Raw genomic sequence first — 17,590 nt, forward strand, 5'->3', positions numbered from 1 at the left:
AAAAATGTAACAGAGTTCCAAGTAATCTGGGAAGAATTTGAGAGAGAAAATTACACTGGAAATTAAACAATTTCCTTTTTGGTTGTTCTTCCTGCACCTCATAGTCATTACAATGTTGAAAAACACTATAGGACATAGTGGATTATAATGTAATAGGTATGTAATGTTCCTTAGCAACATTTAAAAGTATGGAATAAAAATTCCCATTGAATTCACAAGAACAAGCTTAATGAGAATAAAAACAAATGACTAAGTATTTTTCAAAGATTAATGGAAAAGAATTCAGTGAAGAAGTCTGAAGACCCTCTAAAGGATAGCAAAAATAATTTATGGATAGAAGAAAATTCAACATTCTTTGCGTATTTTCACAGTGCAGTAGTAGAAATGGTCATACGTTTCAATGGGAGGAAGAAAGGGATAAATGAAGGCCAGTGGAATCCCACTTCAATTTATAAAGGACGGGGGGAGGAGGAGAAGAGAGAAGTATCTTTTAACTTCCTTAAGGGAAGGTAAATTCCATATAGTATACATGGAAGAATCTATCCACCCAGGGATGTTACATAATATGTACTTTCCCTTCCTCAAATTTGGGCCTAAAACAATTTTATGCCGTGTCTTTTTTAAGAAGTCTAAGGAAGGACTGGAACACGGCAGATTTCTAAGCATGTATGGTGACACTAATTGGGAACAAGATATGGGAACACTAACTGTAGCATATTAGGACTTGTATACACGTACATTTTATAGTGCTCTAACGTGCTGGCTCAGGGACTGAAAAATCAGCCCTCTGAGTGCAGCAAGCCACGCTCCCAGCACTTGCAGCTAATCCCCTCGTGGAGGTGGATTGCTAGGAGCGCTGGGAGAGCTGTCTCCCAGCGCTCGCACGTGACACTCGCACTTCAAAGCGCAGCCGCAGGAGCGTTCCCACTGAAGTGCTTTGAAGTTTCCAGTGTAGACATACCCTTACAGATAGTTAGCCTGAATTTTTATTAAAAGAAACAAGCCAAACTGCTGGACAGGAAGGAATTTTCTCCCAGGTCAGACTAGCAATGACTGTCAGGGTTTTTTGCCTTCCTCTGCAGCATCTGGGTGCCAGTCTCTTGATAGGATTACCTGAGTATGTTTCATTTAATAAAATTCTCTGCCATTGCAGGGGCCTCAGGCACTGGTCCCTCCTATTCTCTCTGTGTGGCACACAGTAGTCTCCTGTGGGTTGTAATACTTTGGTCTAATTTTGGTTGTTAGGTTGCATGAGTATCAGGTAGGTATGGCACTGCCTCGTCTCAGACAGAACACCAAATATCAGAGTCCTGAGGTAGAAGAGCCTATACTGAGAGAGCCATTTGATCCATAGTCCTACACTGGAATCATGGGAAGGGGGTTCAGCCAAACAAATTGGATCCTGGGGCAAGAAACAGGTCTCCGGTGAAAATCAGTTAGGTGCTAACTGTGATTCAGCATAATTAACACATTCTTCATGGTCTGTGACCTGGAAATGACTGAAGTGAAACAAATAAATCATGCCGCTTTGCTGAGGTAGCCAATAGAGAGGTAACCAAAAAGGGAGCTGTGTGGATACAGTATTTTTCATTTATTTAGAAAAATGCAATATTCAGCAATCATGTGGATTGGTGCCACTAAGTCTACAACCAGTGAGTGAATGACAATGAGATAAATGGAGCATTTTAAACTATGAAAGGTATAATTTCATGCCCATGCTTGCTTATCAAAGGAAAACTACTGTTTTTGATCAGCCCTGCATCTGAAAGATGAGATGTGCTACTCTGCATTAATAAGATGTGCAATGTATTTGAAAATAAAGTTATTAATGACACTTGTTATCAAAAACATTATTTTCAAGTACAATGCACAGATTGTTCAGGCAGAGAAGTGTTTCTTATTCCTTAGAATTTTCAGAGCACTGTGCTGATCAAAAAGTGTGTGGTTTTCTTTTGTTTCAGAACTCCATGTGTGAGAAAGAAGACTGCAGAATGAGAATAAAGTGTACAATGTGTGAGAGAGTCTTGCAGCAGTTCACAGCATGTACCATGGCTGCCGATGAAATTAAAAGCCTAATACAATTTTTGACTGTGGCAAGAAATTACCATTTCAGCCAACAGTTATTTTCATTTGCAGCTACATTATCTACAAATATATAAACACTCAGAACATAAGCCAACAATTAACCACCTGCAGTTGGAGGGACTGAACATGTTATTTCATACTACAACTATCCAGTATGATACTTTCCTTTGCAACATCTGGTTCTGGTTGCAATCAGAGACAATGTACTGGAGTACTTGATCTGTTAGTCCAATCTTGAATGGCATTCACTCTGGTCCTACTCCTCTCAGAACGCTAGTCTCATTTTCTATGTGGTTCTTTACTGTGTCCAGAAAGGAAATGGCAGGGAAGGCCATTTTGGATTAGGCGATTAGGATGAGGGAAATGTAGACATCACATACTACACACGGATATCTCCTCACACAAATCTCTACCATGGATTCTTTTCTTCTGAGAGGCCCATAGACATGAAACTTATTTTTTTAAAAGTAAAAATAACATATTAACCATTTTTCTAGGTCCCCTGATGTGACTTCTTATTTTTGTTTTACAGTGATCAACTGTGCTAGGTGGTTTAGGTAACAAGACATGGTCCCTGCTCTGAAAACCTAACAATCGCATCTTATCACACTTGTCTGTCTTTTAATTCCTCAGGACAGGGAATGTATCTGTAGCTTATCCTGTAGAGCAGGGATTCTCAGCTTTTTTCTTTCTGAGGCCCCCCCAATGTGCTATAAAAACTCCACAGCTCACTTGTTCCACAACAACTGGTTTTCTGCATATAAAAGCCAAAGCCGGCATTAGGGGGTAGCAAGCAGGGCACTTGCCTGGGGCCCCCTCAAAGCTAAGTTTGGCTTCAGCCTTGGGTGCCAGGGCTAAGGGCCCCGGTCTTCAACCCCAGGAGGTGGGGCTTTGGCTTTCTGCCCTGGGCCCCAGCAAGTCTAACACTGGCCCTGCTTGGCGGACCCCCTGAAACCTGCTCGTGGCCAGCCAGGGGGCCTCAAACTCCTGGTTGAGAACCACTGCTGTAGAGCACGGAGTACACTGAAGCTTAGGTGTAAATTTAAATTGACCATACTTACCAGAGGTACAAATATAGAAACACTGTCCACAGCCACATTTACACATACATGGTAGATCCATTTGTCCTAGAAGCTTTCCTCTCACAAACATCACACCATATATGTGGTGCAAATCTTAACATTACCTACCAACCAGAATGTAACAAAATACGTAGAAGGACTCTTAGAAGATCATTGAGACACCAGACTGCCTATTCATGCACTGTTTCAGAGTAACAGCCGTGTTAGTCTATATTCGCAAAAAGAAAAGGAGTACTTGTGGCACCTTAGAGACTAACCAATTTATCTGAGTATAAGCTTTCGTGAGCTACAGCTCACTTCATCGGATGCATACTGTGGAAAGTGTAGAAGATCTTATTATAGACACACTAAAAGCATGAAAAAATATCTCCTCCCACCCCACTCTCCTGCTGGTAATAGCTTATCTAAAGTGATCAGTCTCCTTACAATGTGTATGATAATCAAGTTGGGCCATTTCCAGCCCAAATCCAGGTTTTCTCACCCCCCCCACACACAAACTGAGCCCTGGTCTACACTAGGACTTTAGGTCGAATTTAGCAGCGTTAAATCGATGTAAACCTGCACCCGTCCACACAGAAGCCCTTTATTTCGACTTAAAGGGCTCTTAAAATCGATTTCCTTACTCCACCCCTGACAAGTGGATTAGCGCTTAAATCAACCTTGCCGGCTTGAATTTGGGGTACTGTGGACACAATTCGATGGTATTGGCCTCTGGGAGCTATCCCAGAGTGCTCCATTGTGACCGCTCTGGACAGCACTCTCAACTCAGATGCACTGGCCAGGTAGACAGGAAAAGAACCGCGAACTTTTAAATCTCATTTCCTGTTTGGCCAGCGTGGCAAGCTGCAGGTGACCATGCAGAGCTCATCAGCACAGGTGACCATGATGGAGTCCCAGAATCGCAAAAGAGCTCCAGCATGGACCGAACGGGAGATACGGGATCTGATCGCTGTTTGGGGAGAGGAATCCGTGCTGTCAGAACTCCGTTCCAGTTTTCGAAATGCCAAAACCTTTGTCAAAATCTCCCAGGGCATGAAGGACAGAGGCCATAACAGGGACCCGAAGCTGTGCCGCGTGAAACTGAAGGAGCTGAGGCAAGCCTACCAGAAAACCAGAGAGGCGAACGGCCGCTCCGGGTCAGAGCCCCAAACATGCTGCTTCTATGATAAGCTGCATGCCATTTTAGGGGGTTCAGCCACCACTACCCCAGCTGTGTTGTTTGACTCCTTCAATGGAGATGGAGGCAATACGGAAGCAGGTTTTGGGGATGAAGAAGATGATGATGATGATGAGGTTGTAGATAGCTCACAGCAAGCAAGCGGAGAAACCGGTTTTCCCGACAGCCAGGAACTGTTTCTCACCCTGGACCTGGAGCCAGTACCCCCCGAACCCACCCAAGGCTGCCTCCTGGACCCAGCAGGCGGAGAAGGGACCTCTGGTGAGTGTACCTTTTAAAATACTATACATGGTTTAAAAGCAAGCATGTGAAAGGATTACTTTGCCCTGGCATTCGCGGTTCTCCTAGATGTACTCCTAAAGCCTTTGCAAAAGGTTTCTGGGGAGGGCAGCCTTATTGTGTCCTTAATGGTAGGACACTTTACCACTCCAGGCCAGTAACACGTACTCGGGAATCATTGTAGAACAAAGCATTGCAGTGTATGTTTGCTGGCATTCAAACAACATCCGTTCTTTATCTCTCTGTGTTATTCTCAGGAGAGTGAGATATAATTCATGGTCACCTGGTTGAAATAGAGTGCTTTTCTTCAGGGGACACTCAGAGGAGCCCATTCCTGCTGGGCTGTTTGCCTGTGGCTAAACAGAAATGTTCCCCGCTGTTAGCCACAGGGAGGGGGGAGGGTTGAAGGGGTAGCCACGCGGTGGGGGGAGGCAAAATGCGACCTTGTAACGAAAGCACATGTGCTATGTATGTAATGTTAACAGCAAGGATTACCCTGAAAGAGTGTAGCCACTGTTTTATAAAATGTGTCTTTTTAAATACTGCTGTCCCTTTTTTTTTCTCCACCAGCTGCATGTGTTTCAATGATCACAGGATCTTCTCCTTCCCAGAGGCTAGTGAAGCTTAGAAAAAAAAAAACCGCACTCGCGATGAAATGTTCTCCGAGCTCATGCTGTCCTCCCACACTGACAGAGCACAGACGAATGCGTGGAGGCAAATAATGTCAGAGTGCAGGAAAGCACAAAATGACCGGGAGGAGAGGTGGCGGGCTGAAGAGAGTAAGTGGCAGGCTGAAGAGAGTAAGTGGCGGGCTGAAGAGAGGGATGAAGCTCAAATGTGGCGGCAGCGTGATGAGAGGAGGCAGGATTCAATGCTGAGGCTGCTGGCGGACCAAACCAGTATGCTCCAGTGTATGGTTGAGCTGCAGCAAAGGCAGCTGGAGCACAGACTGCCACTGCAGCCCCTGAGTAACCAACCGCCCTCCTCCCTAAGTTCCATAGCCTCCTCACCCAGACGCCCAAGAACGCGGTGAGGGGGCCTCCGGCCAACCAGCCACCCCACCACAGAGGACTGCCCAAAAAAAAAGAAGGCTGTCATTCAATAAATTTTAAAGTTGTAAACTTTTAAAGTGCTGTGCTTAAAGTGCTGTGTGGCATTTTCCTTCCCTCCTCCACCACCCCTCCTGGGCTACCTTGGTAGTCATCCCCCTATTTGTGTGATGAATGAATAAAGAATGCATGAATGTGAAGCAACAATGACTTTATTGCCTCTGCAAGCGGTGATTGACGGGAGGAGGGGCGGGTGGTTAGCTTACAGGGAAGTAGAGTGAACCAAGGGGCAGGGGGTTTCATCAAGGAGAAACAAACAGAACTTTCACACCGTAGCCTGGCCAGTCATGAAACTGGTTTTCAAAGCTTCTCTGATGCGTACCGCGCCCTCCTGTGCTCTTCTAACCGCCCTGGTGTCTGGCTGCGCGTAACCAGCAGCCAGGCGATTTGCCTCAACCTCCCACCCCGCCATAAACGTCTCCCCCTTACTCTCACAGATATTGTGGAGCACACAGCAAGCAGTTATAACAGTGGGAATATTGGTTTCGCTGAGGTCTAAGCGAGTCAGTAAACTGCACCAGCGCGCCTTTAAACGTCCAAATGCACATTCTACCACCATTCTGCACTTGTTCAGCCTGTGAACAGCTCCTGACTACTGTCCAGGCTGCCTGTGTACGGCTTCATGAGCCATGGCATTAAGGGGTAGGCTGGGTCCCCAAGGATACATATAGGCATTTCAACATCCCCAACAGTTATTTTCTGGGAATAAAGTCCCTTCCTGCAGCTTTTGAAACAGACCAGAGTTCCTGAAGATGCGAGCGTCATGTACCTTTCCCGGCCATCCCACGTTGATGTTGGTGAAATGTCCCTTGTGATCCACCAGAGCTTGCAGCACTATCGAAAAGTACCCCTTGCGGTTTATGTACTCGGCGGCTTGGTGCTTCGGTGCCAAGATAAGGATATGGGTTCCGTCTATGGCCCCACCACAGTTAGGGAATCCCATTGCAGCAAAGCCATCCACTATGACCTGCACATTTCCCAGGGTCACTACCCTTGATATCAGCAGATCTTTGATTGCGTGGGCTACTTGCATCACAGCAGCCCCCACAGTAGATTTGCTCACTCCAAATTGATTCCCAACTGTCCGGTAGCTGTCTGGCTTTGCAAGCTTCCACAGGGCTATCGCCACTCGCTTCTCAACTGTGAGGGCTGCTCTCATCTTGGTATTCATGCGCTTCAGGTCAGGGGAAAGCAAGTCACAAAGTTCCATGAAAGTGCCCTTACGCATACGAAAGTTTCGCAGCCACTGGGAATCGTCCCAGACCTGCAACACTATGCGGTCCCACCAGTCTGTGCTTGTTTCCCGAGCCCAGAATCGGCGTTCCACAGCATGAACCTGCCCCATTAGCACCATGATGCATGCATTGGCAAGGCCCATGCTTTCAGAGAAATCTGTGTCCATGTCCTGATCACTCACGTGACCGCGCTGACGTCACCTCCTCGCCCGGTATCGCTTTGCCAGGTTCCGGTGCTGCATATACTGCTGGATAATTCGTGTGGTGTTTAATGTGCTCCTAATTGCCAAAGTGAGCTGAGCGGCCTCCATGCTTGCCTTGGTATGGCGTCCGCACAGAAAAAAGGCGCGGAACGATTGTCTGCCGTTGCTTTGACGGAGGGAGGGGCGACTGACAACACGGCTTACAGGGTTGGCTTCAGGGAGCTAAAATCAACAAAGGGGGTGTCTTTACATCAAGGAGTATTTCAGGCAGGACTTCACGGAGAGTTCCAACAAGAAATGGTGCACCTAAGTTATCATTCTTATTGGAACAAGAAGGTTAGCCTGGCCTCTGATTGATACATGGCTAGATTTACCTCGCTGCAGCTTCTCTGTGAGTGACTGCAGTGTGACCTAGAAGAATGAGTCCCCTAGACGGGGTAGGGGGGAAGCAAATGAATACAGAACAAATCTGGACTATTTCTTGTTTTGATCCACTCCATCTATCTTTTACATCTTTGGCTGGCAGCAGACGGTGCAGAAGGACTGCATGCCATCCACATCTCATGGTTGCTCGGCAGAAGATGGTACAGTACGACTGCTAGCCATCCTCATCTCTTGCCTGCCTGGCAGAAGATGGTACAGTACGACTGCTAGCAATCCATATCGCCTGCCTGCTCATCATAAGATGGTTCAATAGGACTGACTGCAGGACTAAAGAGAATGACCTGGTCAAGTCACTCCAAATTTAGTCCCTGCGCCCATGTCTGTCCAGGCGCTCCCAGCCAATGTGGCCAGGAGCACCTCGGACGTGATGATGACGGCTACCAGTCGTACTGTACCGTCTGCTGCCACAAGGCAAGGGGTTGCTGCTACTGTGTAGCAAAGCCGTACCGCATCTGCCAGCACCCAGGAGTCATAGGGTGACGATTACCTGAGCGGGCTCCATGCTTGCCATGGTATGGCGTCTGCACAGGTAACTCAGGAAAAAAGGCGCGAAACGATTGTCTGCCCTTGCTTTCATGGAGGGAGGGAGGGAACGGGGGCCTGACAATATGTACCCAGAACCACCCACGACAATGTTTTAGCCCCATCAGGCATAGGGATCTCAACCCAGAATTCCAATGGGCAGCGGAGACTGCGGGAACTGTGGGATAGCTATCCACAGTGCAACGCTCCGGAAGTTGACTCTAGCCTCGGTACTGTGTTAATGCACTTAATGCACTTAGAGCATTTTCTGTGAGGACACACACACTCGAATATATAAAACCGATTTCTAAAAAACCGACTTCTATAAATTCGACCTTATTCCGTAGTGTAGACATACCCTCAGTCTCCTGCTGGTAATAGCTTATCTAAAGTGACCACTCTCCTTACAGTGTGTATGATAATAAAGGTGGGCCATTTCCAGCACAAATCCAGGGTTTCACAAGTACGTCGGAGGGGGGGTAGGAAAAAACAAGGGGAAATAGGTTACCTTGCATAATGACTTAGCCACTCCCAGTCTCTATTCAAGCCTAAGTTAATTGTATGCAATTTGCAAATGAATTCCAATTCAACAGTTTCTTGCTGGAGTCTGGATTTGAAGTTTTTTTGTTGAAGAACTGGAACTTTCATGTCTGTAATTGCATGACCAGAGAGATTGAAGTGTTCTCCGACTGGTTTATGAATGTTATAATTCTTGACATCTGATTTGTGTCCATTTATTCTTTTATGTAGAGACTGTCCAGTTTGACCAATGTACATGGCAGGGGGGCATTGCTGGCACATGATGGCATATATCACATTGGTGGATGTGCAGGTGAATGAGCCTCTGATAGTGTGGCTGATGTTATTAGGCCCTGTGATGGTGTCCCCTGAATAGATATGTGGGCACAGTTGGCAACGGGCTTTGTTGCAAGGATAGGTTCCTGGGTTAGTGGTTCTGTTGTGTGGTATGTGGTTGCTGGTGAGTATTTGCTTCAGGTTGCTAACTGTAGGCAAGGACTGGCCTGTCTCCCAGGATTTGTGAGAGTGTTGGGTCATCCTTCAGGATAGGTTGTAGATCCTTAATAATGCGTTGGAGGGGTTTTAGTTGGGGGCTGAAGGTGACGGCTAGTGGCGTTCTGTTATTTTCTTTGTTAGGCCTGTCCTGTAGTAGGTGACTTCTGGGAACTCTTCTGGCTCTATCAATCTGTTACTTCACTTCCGAAGGTGGGTATTGTAGTTGTAAGAATGCTTGATAGAGATCTTGCAGGTGTTTGTCTCTGTCTGAGGGGTTGGAGCAAATGCAGTTGTATTGCAGAGCTTGGCTGTAGACGATGGACCGTGTGGTGTGGTCAGGGTGAAAGCTGGAGGCATGTAGGTAGGAATAGTGGTCAGTAGGTTTCTGGTGTAGGGTGGTGTTTATGTGACCATCGTTTATTAGCACTGTAGTGTCCAGGAAGTGGATCTCTTGTGTGGACTGGACCAGGCTGAGGTTGATGGTGGGATGGAAATTGTTGAAATCATGGTGGAATTCCTCAAGGGCTTCTTTTCCATGGGTCCAGATGATGAAGATGTCATCAATATAGCGCAAGTAGAGTAGGGGTATTAGGGGACAAGAGCTGAGGAAGCATTGTTCTAAGTCAGCCATAAAAATATTGGCATACTGTGGGGCCATGTGGGTGATTGAAGGTATACATTGTCCCCAAATGTAAAATAGTTATGGGTAAGGACAAAGTCACAAAGTTCAGCCACCAGGTTAGCCGTGACATATCGGGGACAGTGTTCTTGACGGCTTGTAGTCCATCTTTGTGTGGAATGTTGGTGTAGAGGGCTTCTACATCCATAGTGGCCAGGATGGTGTTATCAGGAAGATCACCGATGGATTGTAGTTTCCTCACGTAAAAGAATAAATGGACACAAATCAGATGTCAAGAATTATAACATTCATAAACCAGTCGGAGAACACTTCAATTTCTCTGGTCACGCGATTACAGACATGAAAGTTGCAATTCTTCAACAAAAAAACTTCAAATCCAGACTCCAGCGAGAAACTGTTGAATTGGAATTCATTTGCAAATTGGATACAATTAACTTAGGCTTGAATAGAGACTGGGAGAGGCTAAGTCATTATGCAAGGTAACCTATTTCCCCTTGTTTTTTCCTAACTCCCCCCCCAGACGTTCTTATTAAACCCTGGATTTGTGCTGGAAATGGCCCACCTTGATTATCATATACATTGTAAGGAGAGTGGTCACTTTAGATAAGCTATTGCCAGCAGGAGAGTGGGGTGAGGGGAGGTATTTTTTCATGCTTTGTGTGTATAAAAGATCTTCTACACTTTCCACAGTATGCATCCGATGAAGTGAGCTGTAGCTCACGAAAGCTTATGCTCAAATAAATTGGTTAGTCTCTAAGGTGCCACAAGTACTCCTTTTCTTTATTCATGCACTGTATATGATGGAGTTAGGTTAAACATGCCTTTTCTGTCGTGCTTACAGACTTTGCAAGTGCTGGGGGAAGGCACTGAATTCAGCTCCGGGGTCCCTCGAGGAGCTCTGTAATTTGCCATAGCTGCACATATCTTCATTCACTTAAAATTACCCCTCCATCCTCAATGGTGGCTACTAGAAGGTTTCACCCTCAGGAACTGTCTAACTTGGAGAGATTTTAACCTTTCAGGGCTCCCTACTTTTCAAGGCTTTTTTTTTTGAGGCTTATAAATGGTACTATGGAGGGGCCAGGATGGCTCTCCTGCATGGAGACCGTATTGCTCTATTTCACTGACCTCTGGCTTGCTCCTTGCCCTGCCTCCTACTGCTTCTAGTGCTGGCCCCAGGGTCATCCTGAAAGTGGTAGGGAACGGTTGGCTGAGAAAAGCCAAGAAAGCTATATTCTGTGCTCAGACACTGACTGGTTGGCTAGCAGTGAGGGCAGGGGGCTCACTGCTCACTGGAAAACTGAGTAGGCTCTTTGGTTTTATTTGGAGACAAAGAGGGGAAGGGACAGGGAAGAAATTATAGTGCCACCCTTATCTCTTATTTGTAGTCATCTGTTTTAGAAATGCATGCAGCAGAACCTTGATTTTACCAGTGCCGATCTTACAAATGACCAATTACACTAACCGTTTTTCCTAACAGGAAAAAAAAAATCACCTAACGAAAGTGAGATCAATGAAGAACACCTTGACATCTCTTCATATTCTGATGCCTTCAATGCACTGAAAATTGGTCTGCAGTGATTTGAAGGACTAGAAGAAAGCGATGCAGTGACTTATGCACTGTACCTGTGAGTTCAGTTTTATGAACTTTTTGATTTGATGAATTCTTAAATCCCCAATTAGTATGCAAAATAGGGGTTGCACTGTATATGGTGCGCTAGAATACTGACGTTATTGTGTTCCTCGCAATTTTGTTCATGCATTATTTCAGACTCCACAGATGAAATACTGGTGTGGTTAAAGTTAATGGGAGTTTTGGTATTGATATGGAGCCAGAAGTTCACACCATATGTATTTTTTTTCTCTGCAAATTTGTATTGCTTATTCATAGTGAATGTCCCTTAAAGAGCTGACAGAAGATCCTGTGGACATCTGCATACTCCCATGCATCAGGGTTCTGTAAATCAAATTACCAAACAGAGAGAATGGAATAGATGACTAAAGAAAAGTAGTTGTTTTTTAAAACCTTGGAACCCTCAATCAGATTATTAGAAAATCCTTACTCTTTCAAATTATTATTATTTATTTGTATTGCTGTAGTGCCCAGGGGCCCTGGTCTGGGTCCAGGACCCCATTGTGCTAGGTGCCTGTGGTGGTCCTATTTTGGGATAAACTCTGTTGTTGTACTTATTGCTGACTTCAGATTGAGGTGTCTGTAGTTTATGTGGATAATTTAATCTCCATTTTTGAATACTGGAATTGTTCTTATTTATGGTTGGTCTGGGATTTTATCTGCCATTTCTTTGATTTCCTTGGGTTTGTGAAATCCTACACTAATCCCCTATATGAATCCCACCTCACCCTTAAGTACTTGTGGTTTTTACTTGCTTTACTAACCCTGAAGTCAACCTAAAAGACATGTTTGCTCAGAGTGGACGTCAAAAAATTCTAACTCATATTTTCACACTTGATGATGTAAGAATATTCATTCAGCTGCAACGCAAAATGTAAATTTAAGGAAATATTGAGTCTACTTACTAAATTGTATATATGTGGCACAATAGCTGGGTGTCTCTTATTTCTCCTCATGTATAGATGTTTTATAACCTACCTTGTCCAGATAGACTTTCCTGGCTGTCTCCCTTAAGAACCAGATCTGTGCTAACAGTCTGCTCTTTCTTCCTTTCAGCTTCACTCTTCTGATCACTGGGTTGCAGAAAGTTAGGTGGTGTAGTATAAGCCAGCGTGACAGCCTGCTCAGTTGGGACTTCAGATTCCCTTGTGCTTAAATCATTGCTGGCTGACTCATCTGCTGGAGGAGGTAAATCAGAATCCTCTGATTTTAAAGGGCCATCGGTGCTATCCAGAGTACTGAAAGGCACTGTAGAGCTTTGCTGGTCAATAATAATGTTCATGTCTTCAATTTCCTTTAAAGATTCTGGTTCTTGTTCTTTAGCCCATTCACTTGAGGGTTTGGCAGGAAATGCAGGTTTAGATGAAATAAAATTTTCAGGGGCACTGATATCTCCACTTAGCATAGTGCTTCCAGTGGTATATTCAATCATTAAATCATCTCCCGTCTGCTCCACCGTTGCTAGACTAGGGTAACCTAGTGGGAGTTCAGCACTTAAACCATCATCCTGAAAATCAAATTCAGAGAACATTTACAGGGTGTAGCTTTCATTACTAGAGAGTCTGATACAATGTAGCCACAAAGTCTTGTAACCATTGGCTCAATTGTATAGTTATGAAATATGGACCAATGCTTGTCGTATGTGAATCTGATCCTAAATAAAATATATAGCAATCCATTGCTTTAAAATCAGTTGAGCAAAGGTCGCATTTTATTACACCATGCGCTTTGTTCTATCTCACTCACTGAGATGTACAGTTTAGACGATGGTTCACCAAATAACTTGTAATTCTTATAAAGTCAGAGGAAACCAGGCAATGTCTTCCACATGTAAATACTTCAATCAATTACTTTTTGCTTTTGCAAAATAATACATACTACTCATACTGGCTGCATTTATTATAAGGATTGTGCTTATTTTTAGAATCAGTTTGGGGATGGGGTGAATTTTAGATTATCTCAGTTCGTTTCCCTTTGAGAGAGAGAAAAGCAGAATTAGCTTACCGACTCAGTGCCTCCTGGAGCAATGGTGACCACTGATTTGATATCATTGCCTGAGTCACTAGATGGTTTAATAGCTTCTGCAAAGCAAAACAAAACAAAAGGCAAAATATGTTTTTCAATAAAACTGCAGATTGAAGATAATGAATGCTGATCAAAGTGCATAACCTCTATAATAGAGATAAAAACTGATGGAAACAAAAATGATTCAACTGAAATACTTTTAAAAATCAGAGTGAATGAGAATGAGAGGTAAATTTTATTTTTAAATTACAATAGGAAGTAAAGCAGCAATTTATTTGCAGCACCCAGTATTATGCATTACATAGTTAGTGCAAATGAGATACAGCTGTAGAAAACTTTTATTGGTTAAAACCAGCTTAAGCACAGACTATTCAATGTATCCATATGAGCCATGTTGACTTGTGTAATGAATAATTGCAGTGTTGCCCTATTTCCACACCATTGTAATTCTAAATCTAGTGCTTTCTTGGGTTTGTACCCCACAGTTCTAAGTGGAGCTACTGGTTGAAATATTTCACAAAAAGGGGGTGTTTTTGGTTGTCGAAGAAGGCCATATTTTTAAAAAAATAATTTTTTAAAAAAAATTTGTTGACATTATTAAAATTTTCCATTTTCAAGAAATTTTCCATGACACTTTTTATCGATAGTTTAGACTATTTTTAAATCAATATAGGAATTTAGTTTTGGCACACTTCATTTAGACCCATGAACCTTTAGAAGCTTTGCAGTTCACATCCTAATAGGTTAATTATACCGAAATAAGCTAGAAGGGAAGGAAAAAAATCTTATTTAAACCTCATAAGTTAACAAGACAGAGATTCAGATGTATGCACTTATCAGCCTTTATGTACTGACCATCGGTAAACTGAAGTGTTCCAAGGTCCATTATCAAGGACTGGTCTTCCTGTAGTGCCATGGCAACCAGCTGCTGAAGGTCTGTTACTGTGAATTTAATTCCTGGTATCTCCTCTTCTTCCTTTGTACTAAGAGGGCTTTTTTCATTTTCAACTTTATTGGAGCTAATAGTTGAGATATCATCCCCAGTGCCCTTTACTTCTGAGCTGTCTCTCTCAAAATTGACAACGTACCGTGCTACAGTGCTGCTTGACCTGCAGTGTAAAAATGCAATGATCAGCTACAACAAAATGAGTTACATGTCAAGCAGACATTTTTAAAAGGATTCCTATAGCCTCCAATATGCCAGAATTGTTCTATAAAAGTAATGTAATCATACTTCTAACCTAATTATCTGAGTTGTTACCTCCAAATTACTTTTTCCACCGCTGAGATTTTAAAAATTTAAAAAAATTAAATTTAAAAATGTAAAAATTCCATGCACAGAAACACTGGATTCATTAACCAAAAAAAAAAAAAATCCATTGTTCAAAGAAAATGTAAGAATTGGCAAATATAATCCAATTAAAGCTTAACTGGTGAGCTGCTTGGCTCGTGGGATCGGTAATAGAACATTAAGTCTTTCATTCCTAGGTCATTAACTCAAATACAGTCATAAAGCCATGCTGGCAGTGCCTAAAAGTCATAACCATCTGTTGACTACAAAAGCCTATGTGAAATGAGTTGATTAACTCATTTCAGTTTATAGTGGCGAGGTTCCCAAACTCCCATCCCAATAGGTAATATTGCTAGCAGTCTTAGAAGAGCAGCTAAGGACTTAATATGCATGGAAAGCAAAAGTAGCTTTTCACAATTTAAGTTAGTTCTTCCAGGTCATGGGTGAGTCATGTAAATTGGTCCATCTTGGAGAAACTTGCAGTATTGCTGCTGTGGATGTTCCTGTTCAATGGGTACACAGAAGATGTGATCGGCAGGACTATTAATCTGTCACTTTTCATAAGCAGTAAATACACAGTTTTTTTACAAAAGTAACAAACATTCATTCTAAAAACAGAAATTGTGGAACAGCTTTCCACAATGATGAATAACTGAAGGTCTCTTATCTGGGATGTGCTATGAATTTACATTTAAAATACATGGCAAAAATCCAGTAAAGATGTAGGCCATTTTTGTTGTAAATCAGATTAAATAATAAATCTTATTCTCCAGCAGCATTTTTAGGCTGGAAGAAAATATTCTAGTTATATTACCAGTTAAGAATGAGAGCCAGTTTGCCTCTTATCAAATCATTCTCGGAGACAAAGCTGGCCTTTTTGCGCAACTTCTGTCTCAACTGGGAACTGAAGTTGCAAATTAGATCTTACTACTTACTGAAGGGAATGTGTATGTGGAAACAGAACTAGCAAGCAGCTGTCATGCCAAAAATACTTTTTTAAACATAATTTAAAGTATGACATTTTCACCTTTTCTACTTAAACCTTATGTTGTATAGAGGTATCTTTAGCTGTTCAAATCAATGTTATGCTGCTTATCTAGTAGAGTGATTTAGGCTAAAGAATTTTCGTCCCTCTTCATAGATAGGGTGTTACACTTTGATTAAATGAGCCTTTCAAATGAAGGTGGAAGCCATGCTTCTTGTTTACCACAGATTCTGTATCTGAGCAAAAGACAAATTAATTCACTTTGCCACATTAATAAATCGTGTTTTATCAAATTATTCACTATATATATTTTTTTAAAAAAATGTTGCTGAATTACCCATCTTTTTCCATATTCCGGCTTCATTTCATCACACAGGATAGGACATAATAATGGATTGCAAAAGAGAAAGAAAAGATTCATGTAAACTGTTAAGCCAGGCAGTCATATATCACATTTATCTCAGGACAATTTATCTTTTACCTATCCTTTGTCATCTTTATTTCAATGTGAAAAATGTCAGCCTGCTGTCCATCATTACACATTTTCCCTCCATCTTTCTGCTCTGTCTGTGTGTGACAGCAGGAATTTTACTGTACTCTATTGCTCAAAGATTTGCACTCCCAGTCCCATTACAAATGACACAGTCTGTGGTGCTGTCAGTCCTAATCTGCACCTCCCCAGTGGAGTTCAATACAACAGAGAAGCTGGAACCAAGACTGTGACTGGCTGCTATCCAAATTTAAGCCTCAGAAGTAACCTGACCTATTAATTACCTACCATGTACAGTTATGAAGGTCATGTCTGACGCTTCTAGAATTTAATGACAGACATAACACTCTGTTGTTGTTTACCTGATGAATCCTCTAGTCCAGCCATAATGAAGCCCTTAAGCTACGACACACAGAGCCCTGTACCCAACAGAGCAGCAACCCCTGCTGCAGACCCCACAAAACAGTTTTCTTGTCAGTCAAGGATGAATGAGGAGGGAAACCCTCATGGAGCAAATCAGAGCTGCTCTCTAATTCTCACAAGGTGGCATCATTACTAAGTGGTCCAGTGTACTCCTTACCTCTTCCAGACTGGTGAATATGTTGGCTTCTCAACTCTATCAGCCCCTACTGACCTGAGAATAAGATACCAGCACAGGTACTGATCTCAGATTGCTTGGAGCCGTTCCTTAGAGATATGACTAAGGGCTTGTCTTCACTACAGGCTAAATTGGCGCTGCTGTGATCGATGCAGCACGCATCAATTTAGGGGGTCTGGTGTAGACACCGCTGTAAATTGATCTAAGCTACATGACTTAAGTTATGTATCTTAAGTAACTTAACTAGCGTAACTTAGATCGATTTACCTCGTTAGTGTAGACCAGGCCTCAATGTAAGATGTTGGTGCTTAGTGTTCGTCAGATTTGGTCTTTAAATGGCAGGGTGGAGCACTGGGGCATTTAGCTGGCTCAGTTGAATGTTCTTCAGCAGGGAAAGGTAAACAATAAACTTTTTGAAAATGAAAGCATATTTTAACCCAATATTGACATGTGCTCACTATTTGGAAAGACTATGTGACTTGCCGCAGAACAATTTGGGGAAGGTCTAGCTTTCTCTGTAGGGAGCAGTGCTTGAATGAGTGTAACCCCTCCCCTTCCCTAAAGTACTTTGGCTTCCTCTGTCTGAGGTTCTATATACTTTGTAGGGCAAATTAGCTAAGTCAAACAAGACTTGACCTGTCAAAAATGGCAAAACACCCTATGCATCAGAAATAATGTACATGCTCTGTGTAAAATGTACAGTATCTTTGTTTGCATAGAAAAATTAATTAGTACATAAATAGTGAGCAGTTTTCCAAAACTGCATGATAGAAATTAA

General features: G+C 42.9%; 1 protein-coding gene across 1 annotated transcript in view; it reads right to left on the minus strand.

Annotated features, from left to right (window-relative positions):
* Positions 1-17,590, minus strand: part of IMPG1 (interphotoreceptor matrix proteoglycan 1) — an 88,555-nt gene that overhangs the window by 32,487 nt on the left and 38,478 nt on the right. Inside the window, exons 9-12 of the mRNA XM_073335128.2 lie at positions 16,062-16,082; positions 14,304-14,557; positions 13,428-13,504; positions 12,402-12,930 (exon numbers count right to left, since the gene is read on the minus strand). Coding sequence (XP_073191229.2) covers positions 12,402-12,930; positions 13,428-13,504; positions 14,304-14,557; positions 16,062-16,082 — 881 coding nt within the window. The remainder of the gene's footprint in view (positions 1-12,401; positions 12,931-13,427; positions 13,505-14,303; positions 14,558-16,061; positions 16,083-17,590) is intronic.

The sequence above is a fragment of the Lepidochelys kempii genome, chromosome 3, assembly GCF_965140285.1.
Source record: "Lepidochelys kempii isolate rLepKem1 chromosome 3, rLepKem1.hap1, whole genome shotgun sequence".
Lineage (NCBI taxonomy): Eukaryota > Metazoa > Chordata > Testudines > Cheloniidae > Lepidochelys > Lepidochelys kempii.